The following is a 12,189-nucleotide window of genomic DNA, read 5'->3' as shown; positions in this document are numbered from 1 at the left end:
AGCTCTGTACTTGCATTTTGCTAAGGGAAGTGAGGTGTTCCACTGGTTGAAGTAGAGGAAGAATGCAGCTTGGTTCCACACTTCTACCGTTAGAACTAAGAAACCACAACAGTAGTAGAAGGCAAGAAGGTTCTAGAATGAGGAGGGTAAGTCAGAGGCTACAACAGAAGTACTGTCCTTCCATAGTTTTTGTATTGTTTCAGATCACGATCATTAGAACCCTGATAATCTATCATCATATTAACAGAGCTTACTCAAAATTATATTTTTTGCAGCCAATACAGAAGTAGTGAGTTATGAGGTAGAAAGCGTGTGTGTTAGGATAAGAACTACACAGGAAGAGATTCTCACCTGTCCTCCATACTGGCTGCCTCCTGAAGAAGATGAACCCTGAACAAAAAGAATTAAGTGTTATTTACAACCATGTTATAGTACTCCTTTGTACCACCATTCATATGAAAGAAAGGTACCCCATTTCCTCCACTGCAAAACTATGAGTCGGATTAACCAGACTGTGCAAAATGTCTGATGCATCAGAAATTACATCTTCTAAAAACTGTATTTTTTTTTATCATGTACATTTACAGTTACTATAAGCAGCAAACTAAATAGAATATAAAAAGAATCAATCTTAGAGAAGTCTCTTACACAGAGAACTACCTATTATCTTGTATAAATTCATAAATACCAAAAGGAAAGAATTCTTACCTGTCCACCATACTGGCTGCCTCCTGAGGAAGGTGAACCCTGAATATCAACAGAGAAGAAACTGAAACTTCTTTACATCCATTTAATAAGACTTTAAAAATTTTAGGTCAGTTTCACAAAGTATTTATTTATTTCAGGAAGACATGACAGCTTTGGGGATTGTATTCACACACACACACTTTTATGACCTATTCCTGCAAATTTCAGGAGCCATATGAGTCAACCATGTATTTTACATTCTATTTCTTCTTGGTCTTAAACATGGTCTTCATCTAAACTTGTTTAGTTTAATCACAGTAGCAACCACAGTGCTATATTGAATGATTTTCTAGGATTATAGACTAATTAAGTTAAAGGTGGGCAGACATCGAATATGATACAAGTTATGCATAGGTAAAAAGTATGTTAGTGGGGACTATTAATGCTTACTCGTCCACCATAATGGCTGCCTCCATAAGGTGATGAGCCCTGGAAAAATATTGAAAATTGCTTTTTTCTGTTTCACAAGGTGTATATAACTCATGGATATGAGAATACATCTGCATTTTGTTATTTTACTGTTTTGTTTGTAATCTTCACAAAATAAACCCTGCATTTTCATCGTCTTTAAATTCACAATATTACTACAGAGAATAGATCACTATAAAGGTTCTCAAAATTTTAAATTGAGGCAGCTATCCTGATAATCCTTTAGTTGATAAGAGCCAAATATTGGTAAGAAAAAATAATAGAGAAATATTCAAAGTAAGAGCTTACATGTCCACCGTAACGGCTAGTTTCAGAGGAATATGAATCCTGTAAAAATGCCAAAGAAGTGAATTATTTGCTGTAGGATTTCTGTAAATCAAACCACTACTGTCCCAGGACAATAGGAGCAAGACAACAAGATAAGAGGGAAGACAGGTTAGCAAGATTTTCAGTATGCTCTAATGACTAAAGTTCAAGCCTTACCACATAACTTCAGGAAATACTTGAATTGCCAATCCATACTGACTTTTTTACTTTTAAAACACAAGCGCTTTGGTTTCCCTTGATAGCTGTACACTGCAATGTCACAGTACTCCTGAAAACATTTTCTCTTTTGTTCTGCAGACATGATAAAACTTATATACCTTTAGTATATGAAAAAGATCACAATGGAAATTTTCTACCCTGCCTCACCACGTTCCTCAAAATTCTCTCTCAGAGAAGTAACAAATAATTTCTTCCTGCACAATCTAGCACATGCCCTTTTATGCTTGTGAGACAGGTGCTAATGCAATGAAAGATATTTTGTTAGATACTTGATTTTTCTCCAAAAGAATCCTTCCTACTGCAGATGATGTAGAGTAAAACAAAAGAGCATTCACCCTAAATCAAACTTCTTTGTCATCAATACAAGCAGCACGACACCAGAACATGTATCTTTCAAACAAGCCTTTTTGCCTGGACATGTATTTTTTTGTTGTTGTTGTTTGTTTTCCATGACACAATTCTTTATTTCTGATGAATGATGATGTCACTGATATTGATAACGTATTGATGATACTTAGCATGGTTCACAGCTCTTTTATGTCACCACACTTGTAATTGTGAATTTGAATCAAAAATGCTGCATTCTGGTTCATTGTTTCCCACATCTATTTTTCATGTGACCATCATCATGCAAGTTCCCCCAAAACGAGGACAACTAGTTGCTCAGAAAGCCATCAAATACTGTCTTTAGGACGTATCAAATTCAACAAATTTAATTTACCGAGTTTTTGCTCTTTAAACAAAGTTCCCATAAACAAACTGACCTCAACTGAGTTTTTGAATAACCATATTTTTGCCAAGTGTCAGGGTGGCTCTTCTTTCTGAATGAGTACTTACTTGGCTACTGTAATGGCTGCCTCCAGAAGAAGATGTGCCCTGGGGAAAAAAAAACAAAAACAAAACAACAGTTATTTTTCTCTAACAGAACTATTTTAAAAACTTCTGTAAGGACAATAGTATATGCAGTTCTATTTTTAACTCTTTTGCTTGAGTTTAAAATCCACTCAAAATCTAAAGCCTATCCTTCCCTATTTTGCTAATATGTCTAGAATTCAATGTGTACCTGTCCAGTAAAATGGCTGTCCCTAGAGCACTTTTAAAGAGGAAATATCAGTTATTTCACTTCAGAGAATCTGACTGAAGGACAGGCAGTTTATTTCTTTCAGTTTAAAAATCAGTGAACACGCTGAAGGATGACACACCCACAAAAAAGCTTTTACTATTCATTCTTGCAGAGTACTATGGACCTTTTGAATACTGCTGTTTTTCCACAAGATCTGCTAAGCCTCATTATGAAACAAAACTGTTTTGCGTCTAGTACGTAATGTTAGACCCTTGTCAGAAATGTGTCCTTCATAAGGAATCCTTACTGTGCAAAATGGCTTTCCAATTGCGCTGTAAAGAAGATACTAAAAGACAACATTCTGAGGTGGATCCCAACATACAGCTGGGGGAGAACTAAGATCTACATTAAGTACACACAAGCCATTTTCCCATGCTGAGGTACGGGGTACATCTGTGCATCGTAGTTTGGATCAGGAGTATACTGTTGAGATGAAATTCCTGGCAGCACCCATTCACTACAGTTTGGCTTGCATCATGAAGTGGTCTCAGAGGGAATGAATTAGATGCCTTTCAGGTGAAACTAAATTGGAAGATGTTCTTTAGGGACACACTTAATGCCTTTCAGTAGTAAACTGCCTTTTGGTCCACAGGACTAGAACTAACCCTTCCTGAAATGTGTATAGTGTGGCCATCAATTCATCAATGACTGTTTCACGCTGTATATCTGTTCCTATCAGTTTGCAGCAGTTGTTCATATATACAGAGCTGCTATGTTCCCTCCCTCTATATACAACCCCCGATTCAGAACTGCTGTCTGAAGATGGCCAAGTCAGTATAAAAAAACCTCAGTCCCAGCGAGAAGATCCAAAGAAAGCAAACCCCACCATCAGTAATACTGAGGATGTGGAACACAGACAAGCTAGAATATTTTCCTGACTGTAAATACATACACATTCCTCCTCCTTACAAGAGAGCACAAGGCTAGTCCTATTTATCCCACAGTATTAATTCATACGCTGCATTTAAGTAGCTGTGTCTAAGCTGGCTTTATACCAACTAGCAGACTGACAAAAATGCCACAGAGTTCAGTACTAGGTACAGAAAGTTCCCAGTGCATTTTTTCCTTCTAGTACAGCACATATGGAGTTCCAGTGACATGCACTGCATGACTTTCTAACTCATGAGGACCAGAATTGGTCATGGGAATGCTGTAAAACAGGTCTCTCCTGCAAAAAAGAGTTCTTATCCATATGAGGAGATTAAGATCACAAAATTACTGATCAATGAAATGCTAAACTATTCCTTGCAACGAATGATCTGAGAGGAATACAAAACAAATAAAACTATGGCCCTAGGGGATATTTTGACATCATTCCAAGGAAGGCAATGGAACTGATTCCCAAAGTAAATATTTATATTGTTATGCACCTGTCTTTCTGCCAAACATTTTCATTCAAAGGCTTCTGTTTGAATAAATAATATCTCAGATGGAAAGAGAAATTGAATTATGCAAGAATGTCCTGTGTATCTTTTTAATTGTAACTAATTAATTTTCAGAAGTGTTTATTCATTATTGACTCTTTTTAGTCTCTCTAGACATCACATTGACAGAAGAACACAGGACATGCTTAAAAGGTGATGAACACCGCTTACATTTGCAGAAGAATTGCTTCTCAGTGAGGTAGGTGATCCACCCTGTAGGGGAGGAGGAAAAAAAAAAAAAGAGGAAAAATAAGTTAGTTACCCTTTGCTTTGTCTTTGATCAAACTAAAAATGAAACAAAACCTTAGAATGCTTCTTGCTTGGTACTTTAAAGGAAGAATATCACAGTTTGAACTTACATTACTCTTAAACTTCACTTTTCTTAACTTGCCGAGATAACTAATAGTCCTTTTTGGCCTGTAAGGCTATACATCACAAAGAACCATTTTGTATCTACCCATGACTGATTACCTAGAACACTACCAAGTTGTGGGAATGGCTTTTACATACTACAGGTTGATTGACCACATACTATTTTGCTTTGGGAAACATATGGTACCTTATTTCACAGTCTAAATTACTTCATAAGGACTTAAAAGACAATGAGAAGTCCTTAAAACGACAAATGACAGGTGTCATTTCCTTTTTTAATTAGACAGAGATATATTTCTGAGTCAACTTTTTACAGCTGGCAATTTCATAGACTTTATGTTATTTTAGCTTCCCTTCATGATGAAATGTTTGTCAATTAACTCTGGTATTTAATTTAGAGTTCTACTCTAATGTTAAACCATTATTGCCCTTCTTTAGAATTGTTATTTATTTTTAAGAAGACATACACATTTCTATAGCTACTGTATGGTAACTGAAAGTCACTGTTCAGTGAATACATCTTGGTGCCATCAGTGGGCATCTGAATTCTGCGTCTTGGCATAATGAGAAATAACTTCTATCATGCCAGTTATAGGTAACATCACCAAAAGAACAATGAATATAAAAACAAAGAGTACATTCAAATAGATAAGTAAATGAGTTATAAATAAAGAGGTATACAGATAGTTTTCCAAATTAATATATAGTAAGAAAAAAAATACAATGAACAAACAACACTTACGGAACTGCCACCAGAGCAATCACATCCACCCTGTAAAGAATCCAGAAGACATTTAAGATCTCAGGAACACAGGACTGAAAGGGACTCTAGCTACAATTCTTCTACAATCTCCGGTATTCAAACCATAAAATAACACTCATATCTGCCCAAGTCCCCTGCAGAAATTAGTCTATTTTTTGTTCTCTCCATTCTTTGCAACTGTTCCTGGGGTAAAACCTTCTAATTTTATCTTCAAATCTGCTATCTACAGTCTTTACCTTGAGAACTCTACTCACCAAAAGTGTAAGTAAAAAAAATAAATCTGAGTAGGACTACAGAACAAATCTTGGTTATTCCCCCGCCCTCTAAGGGGCCAGAGCAGCTGGAATACATGCAGTGTTCTTACATGTTACAGATGTTAGGGAAAGATGACTTCCAGTGGAGGCCTACCAGGTGACTTCTACACTGATTAAACTAAAAGGTGGCTGGGGTTTTCCATTCTGTGCCTCATTGCCACATGCAATCTAGATAAAATAAGTATGAAGAAAAAGAAACTCAGATACAACTGACACTCAGATGGCTACTGTGGCCTTTGGGATCTCCGAATAATATAGAAAAAGAAAATAGCATGCCACCTAGGCTTTGGGCAAGAAGGACAGTGGTGAGAAAAAACAGTTCTTGTGAAGGAAAGATACACAGGTAAACTGGGAGTGCCTGTCACTAGCACAACGGACTGGTGTTGAGACAGAAAAGCCTACCTGTCCACCGTATTGGCTGCCTCCTGAAGAAAAGCCCTGGAACAAAAATGAGAAACAAATTATTTCTGTGTTATTCAGTAACATTCTTGATTGTTCTCTGTTCCTTAGCCTTTTAAATTGTTTCTGTTTAAAAACAAAAATGGATTTCTTAGATCAAGGTTAAATTTAAGGAAGCATTTCCAATACAGTCACACAGACCCCTGTAGCATTTGCTCATATCATGATATACCACGCAGACCTGTATTTTGCAATCCTCAACACTTTTGCTTAAAGCTCTGCTTCCTTAGATTTTTATTTTTTATTTTTCCAGAAATTACAGAACAGTGCTTTCTTGGGGAACTCTTTACCAGAACTGCAAATACCATGAAGGCAGAGGTTTTACCTGTCCACTATACTGGCTGCTTCCTGAAGAAGGTGATCCCTGTAAATGGTTATATTTTTATTTGAAAGATCATCTTTAAGTTTGACATGTCTATTTGATCCAAATGTATTGTCTTTTATTCTCTGTAGAATTTTAAAGAGGATTAAAAAAAAAAAACACCAAAAATACAGTAGTCGAAAAACTTACATATTACCAGTTCCATAATATTTTCTTGAAAGACATATACTGGGGAAAAAAGAAGAAAAACTTCCCACCTGCCCACCATACTGGTTGTATTGGTTGCTTCCTGATGAAGATGAGCTCTGAAAAAAATTACAAATCACTTGCTTTCAATTCTTAAAATACACATTATTTTTTTTAAAAATATTACTTTCATTTGTTTCTTAGTGTCAGAAACAGTTTATTCCGTTACTGTATTTTGAGCACTCTGCTTACACTTGGACATTTATACAAACTTATATGTAAAGAAGAGGACCAAATTTCACTCCTGGTTAAAAAATTGCTGCAGTACAGCAGGGAAAGTTTTTTCGTTGTGTTTTTGTTTGTGTTTGTTTTTGCTTTTTGGTTTTATGCAACAGATATTCAAGTCAAGATTTCAAGTCAAAAGTACAAAAGTATTTACCTGTCCACTGGAGTAGCCACCACCTTGAGAGGATAATCCCTGAAAACAAAGAACAACAATTGAATTTATTTCTGTTTATAAGGCTTCTAGAAAGCAAGACTACGTTTTTCAATAGTTGAATACATGCTTTTTAAAAATTGTTTGGTTTTCATTAAGTTTATTATTTGATTTTGCAAGACAGCTGTCATGAGATTCTGGAAGGAGTAGTTGGGCATAATTTGTAAGGATCACTCTTAATAGAAGAGCCACTTGGAAATGGAACTGCAAATAATGAATAAAATAGATGCTTACATGTCCACCTGACTGGCTGCCTCCTGGGGAATAAAAATCCTGGAAAAATGTATTGAAAGTACATGACAAAAAAAAACCAAGACTTCCTTTCTTTTGTAGTATGGAAAGATAAGGAGGAAAGTAGAATACTCTTTCTGCCTCTCCACATTCCTTAACTTTCTTTCATGGACTGTTCAAGAACAAGAAACACTTCCTGCATAAAACAGCACGTGCCCCTTTATCCCTGCTCTTTTGGTGAAAAAGATACTCTTTTGGATACAATGACTAAAGAGTTCCTGTATCTTCACCAAAATAATTTCCTAGTCTGAGCCACTGTATTCTCATTTGAATTAATAAAATAGGTGACAAGTTAAAATGATAGGAAAGTGGAAGCTCTTGTAGGTATATCATAAAGCACAAAAAAGCACAGGGTTTTGCCTAGAACAAATGCTGGAAAAAACATGGCATAGAAACCTTTTGCAAAGGACAATGAGTGAAAAAGTGCAAGAACCTGAACAAGTAAATTGTGGCACTGTGCTTGTAATTGTGAATTTGAGATTCAAGAGCAGACCTCAGAATCAGCTGGAATTTCTGGTAGTGCTTAAACACTTTAGCCATACTCTAATTCTGTCTATGCCTTAGCTTGAGGGCTTTCTATTCCACATCAAAAGCTGCTACACCAGCTTCCACACAAGTTGTAATTCAGCTGGCTAGTACTTGCCAGTCCTAAAAAACTCTGGGGCAGAGAACCCAGTAACATTTAAGAAGGAGTGCTTACCCGTTCACTCTGCCGGCTGCCTGATAGTGAGGTAGAATCCTGTAAAAATATTGGAATCCAGTTATTTCATGGCAGATATTTCCATTTCATCTAAGCAAGGGTGGAAAACAAAGAAAACTGCGGCTTTGTTTGTGCGACTTGTTAGGACAGTTAAAGATGGAGGCTGTAGAATATGCAGTATGCTTTCAAGTTCTTTCTGTGTTAATTTCTGTGAGAGTGGCATTTCTTTATTTGGAAAGCTATCCCAGGCCAGATCTAGAAAGAAAGGATTAGTTGCCCAAGAAAACAAACAAAAAAAAAACAAAACAAAAAAAATCAGAAAAAAAAGAAACATTGATATATCTATATATAAACTAGTGTAATTTCTATTTTTTAAATAGATATTCAATATCAGGCAATAATGGAGTGAAGCCTCATCATAAACTATGTTATTTCCCACTACAATGTGATAGGGAAAAACAGTTGCATTTTAAAAGATGTCTTGGATCTTTCTACTAACCGATACATTCGAAAACTGACTTAGTAGAAATACAGTTAAAATTGCTCAATCAATTGCTCAAGACTCCATGAAAATGACAAACGAAACATGGAAAGTTTCATAAACACCTTTACCAGAATTATTGGGAATAATAATAAAAAAGTCTTTCCTCCTGACTGAAGTAAACAGAATGGAAAGCAGTTCTGACCATACTACATGAAAACACAGCATTCATACGTAATATGTAAATGAAGGAGCTTGAAGCTCTTTTATTCATCTGGGATTAGAAAAAACACAGAAGTAAGTGCTGTTTGAACTCGAGATGGAAGGAGATGGAACTAGTTTCTGCAGTAGTGATAATTTAAGTGGTAAGAGACTGAAATAGTATAATGATTAAAGGTCAAATATGATGTGTTTTCTCAAAACATGGAAAAACTGAATTTTAAAATAAATCTGGATTTTAAGAGCCATTGAATTGGACAGTTGATTTGTGTGAAGAAATAAGATAAGTGCCAATTGTTATGAGAGGCCAGAATAATAAATATGTATGGAGTATACTTTTAAGGATATAATCCACAAAAAATAACCTTTAAGAACTGAAATGGTTCATCAGATATAGTGACAATGCAGATGTTGCTGCAGTATTAAATTACTATTATTATATTAAATTAAATCATTGAAAGAGTACTCAGATCATTGGAAGTAGGAAGAATCTAGTTGTTTTTTATATTGTGAGAATATACTGATGTGGAGTTTTGACAGAAATTATGAAATAAAGAAAGCGAGCTTCCTTTGTAAATGCTACTTCTAATGACCAATTCAAAAATGCATGACTGTTACAAGTATGAACTGTTGCAATTGTAATTTTAGTGTGCTAAATCCTTACCATACCATAGCACAATAATGTGACATAATTTAAATCTGCTTTTCCTTTCATCTATAGAAACAATATAATTTCAAAGTTCTTGCAGAAAATTACTAAGCAACACAAATTATTAGAATATGCTGTGAAGGAGCTCTTGGAGGTATGACTAGGAGATAGGTAAAGGTACACATAAGCACCCAGACATGTTAAAAGGTAGTAAATGAGCCAGCAGTGTGCCCTGGTGGCCAAGAGGGCTAATGGGCTCCTGGCGTGCATTAAAAGGAGCGTGGCCAGCAGGTCAAGGGAGGTGATCCTCCCCCTCTACTCTGCCCTGGTCAGGCCTCACCTGGAGTGCTGTGTCCAGTTCTGGGCTCCCCGGTACAAAAAAGACAGGGATCTCCTGGAAAGAGTGCAGCGGAGGGCCACAAAGATGATATGGAGCCGGGAGCATCTTCCCTATGAGGACAGGCTGAGAGACCTGGGTCTGTTCAGCCTGGAGAAGAGGAGACTGAGGGGGGATCCTATCAATGTCTATAAGTATCTGAGGGGTGGGAGACAGAAGGATGTAGCTAACCTCTTCTCAGTGGTTTGTGGGGATAGGACAAGGGGCAACGGCCACAAAATAGAACACAGGAAGTTCTGCACCGACACGTGAAAGAACTTCTTCACGGTGAGGGTGACAGAGCACTGGAACAGGCTGCCTAGAGAGGTTGTGCAGTCTCCTTCTCTGGAGATATTCAAGGCCCATCTGGATGCCTACCTGGGCAGCCTGCTCTGAGGATCCTGCTTTGCAGGGGGGTTGGACCCGATGACCTTTGGAGGTCCTTCCAACCCCTACAGTTCTGTGATTCTGTGAAATTCTGAGATTGATATAGTAGAGAAAAAATACTTACGATGTCATCGGATTCACCACCTCCTATGGAAGACGAATCCTATAAAATAATGGAAAAACATTTATTTTCATATAAAAAGGACTTATGATTTTACTTGTAAAGAAAATACATTAGAAGAATAAAAATAATGCACCACTTAGAATTTCCAATTTTACCTAAGCCTTGGGATGGTCAAGAAAAGAAAAAGACGCATAACTTTACTTGCTGCTTAACTAGAGGAGGTTTAAGAAAATGAACAAACTTATACACACACACCTCCCAGAATTACTTGCAAACAGGTTCTCTCTTAGGAAACATTTTAGATAAAGCTGATTTGCAACATAAACTATTATTTACATTCAAATATCCCATTATCTAGACTTTGTTTCTAGATTCTGCAATAGAAGTAGCAATAAGACAAATTTTTCTATGAAAAAGCAGTCTATTTATTATTTTTAATAAATAATTTTACATGACTTTGGGTGGTGAAAATGTATTGCTAAACAAAAAAGAACGTAGACCCTACAAAATGGTTCTCCAATGCAGTTCACATCGATATGTACAGACTTAAATGCAGTATGTGCATTGCCCTAGACTTTCAATGGCTTCTACATAAGTAAGTGGTGTAAAGTAAATGCACAAAATACTTTTCAGTGAGCCACTGCGAAACCAATAATTAAAGGAAAAATGTTATCCTAATTAAAAGGCTGAATAGTCAAAGTGGCACAGTAAGGAGGACAGTTTTATAATGCATAACCTTCCAACCATTAATGGGTAAATAAAAGGAAAACCAAAAGCTATTACATGGTCATCACTTAAAAATGGTTGAAATACAGAATCCAGTGCACGTAAGAACCAACACACCAAGCTTCAGCTTTTAATGCATGATAGAAATGATATTTACCTGACCATAAGATCCAGCACCACCATATGTGGAAGATCCATCCTGTTTAGAAAACAGAAATTGTTTTCATTTTGCAAACAGACATTTCATTTTGGAAACATACTTGCCCCCTTCTGTGGAGATTTTAATTATGCAAATATTTACTTATCAGAATGAATATTGAAAAACTCAGTTATATCCCTGTAAAACACTAGTTTGACATACTCTTAGAGAAAATTCTGTTTCTATTATTGAAGAGACATTCATCTGGATGATAATTCAAAGCTAGTATTATTGAGGACAGTAAGTTTTAGCAGTTGGAAGCACACAACTTTTCACATACATCCCTGTAAAATTCCATGACATGAGGAGTATATGTAATTTCACTCCTCAGTGAAAAAAAAAAAAAAAAAGAAAAAAAAAACGAACAAAAAAAAGAATCTTCACTGAACGGTAAAGCACGAGCCCAAATACAGAATATAGTTATATGTAGGAACCATGGTGTTGACCCTAAGCACCATTTATACAAGCACGCTTTATACAAAAACAAAAAAAGGGGAAAAAGAGTATTTACCTGACCATAGGATTCACTGCCACTGTCATACACAGAAGACCCTCCCTGTAGAGGAAAAAAAAAAAATAATACTTTGATTCCTCTAAGAAAGTTTTTCTTCTTTCAAGGGCAGTACAGGAATGAAGATAATGGAAGACTGGGCTGACTTTACAAATGAGGAAGAAAACTTACCTGTCCGTAAGATCCACCAGGATAGAAGGAAGACCCTCCCTGCAGAGGAAAACATAAGGGGTTACTATTTTATATCTAAAGTGTTCTCTCAAGAAGGTTTTTTAGACTTTTTGCATGCAGGTACAAGGACCAGAATGTGTACCTGGTTACCAGAATAAGTGCCATGGAAAGAAC

General features: G+C 36.3%; 1 protein-coding gene across 1 annotated transcript in view; it reads right to left on the bottom strand.

The window, feature by feature from the left end:
- The window catches only part of LOC118170638 (hornerin-like), a 51,221-nt gene that overhangs the window by 9,648 nt on the left and 29,384 nt on the right, over positions 1–12,189 (bottom strand). The window contains exons 37-52 of the mRNA XM_035333047.1: positions 12,016–12,054; positions 11,845–11,889; positions 11,292–11,333; positions 10,409–10,447; positions 8,173–8,211; positions 7,416–7,454; positions 7,125–7,163; positions 6,757–6,804; positions 6,503–6,541; positions 5,384–5,413; positions 4,441–4,482; positions 2,560–2,598; positions 1,465–1,503; positions 1,138–1,176; positions 709–747; positions 352–390 (exon numbers count right to left, since the gene is read on the bottom strand). Of these exons, the coding sequence (XP_035188938.1) occupies positions 352–390; positions 709–747; positions 1,138–1,176; positions 1,465–1,503; positions 2,560–2,598; positions 4,441–4,482; positions 5,384–5,413; positions 6,503–6,541; positions 6,757–6,804; positions 7,125–7,163; positions 7,416–7,454; positions 8,173–8,211; positions 10,409–10,447; positions 11,292–11,333; positions 11,845–11,889; positions 12,016–12,054 (636 nt within the window). The remainder of the gene's footprint in view (positions 1–351; positions 391–708; positions 748–1,137; positions 1,177–1,464; positions 1,504–2,559; positions 2,599–4,440; positions 4,483–5,383; positions 5,414–6,502; positions 6,542–6,756; positions 6,805–7,124; positions 7,164–7,415; positions 7,455–8,172; positions 8,212–10,408; positions 10,448–11,291; positions 11,334–11,844; positions 11,890–12,015; positions 12,055–12,189) is intronic.

Source organism: Oxyura jamaicensis, chromosome 8, assembly GCF_011077185.1.
Source record: "Oxyura jamaicensis isolate SHBP4307 breed ruddy duck chromosome 8, BPBGC_Ojam_1.0, whole genome shotgun sequence".
Lineage (NCBI taxonomy): Eukaryota > Metazoa > Chordata > Aves > Anseriformes > Anatidae > Oxyura > Oxyura jamaicensis.
Note: the sequence above shows the minus strand (reverse complement) of the source record. Positions and strands in the feature narration are given on the sequence as shown.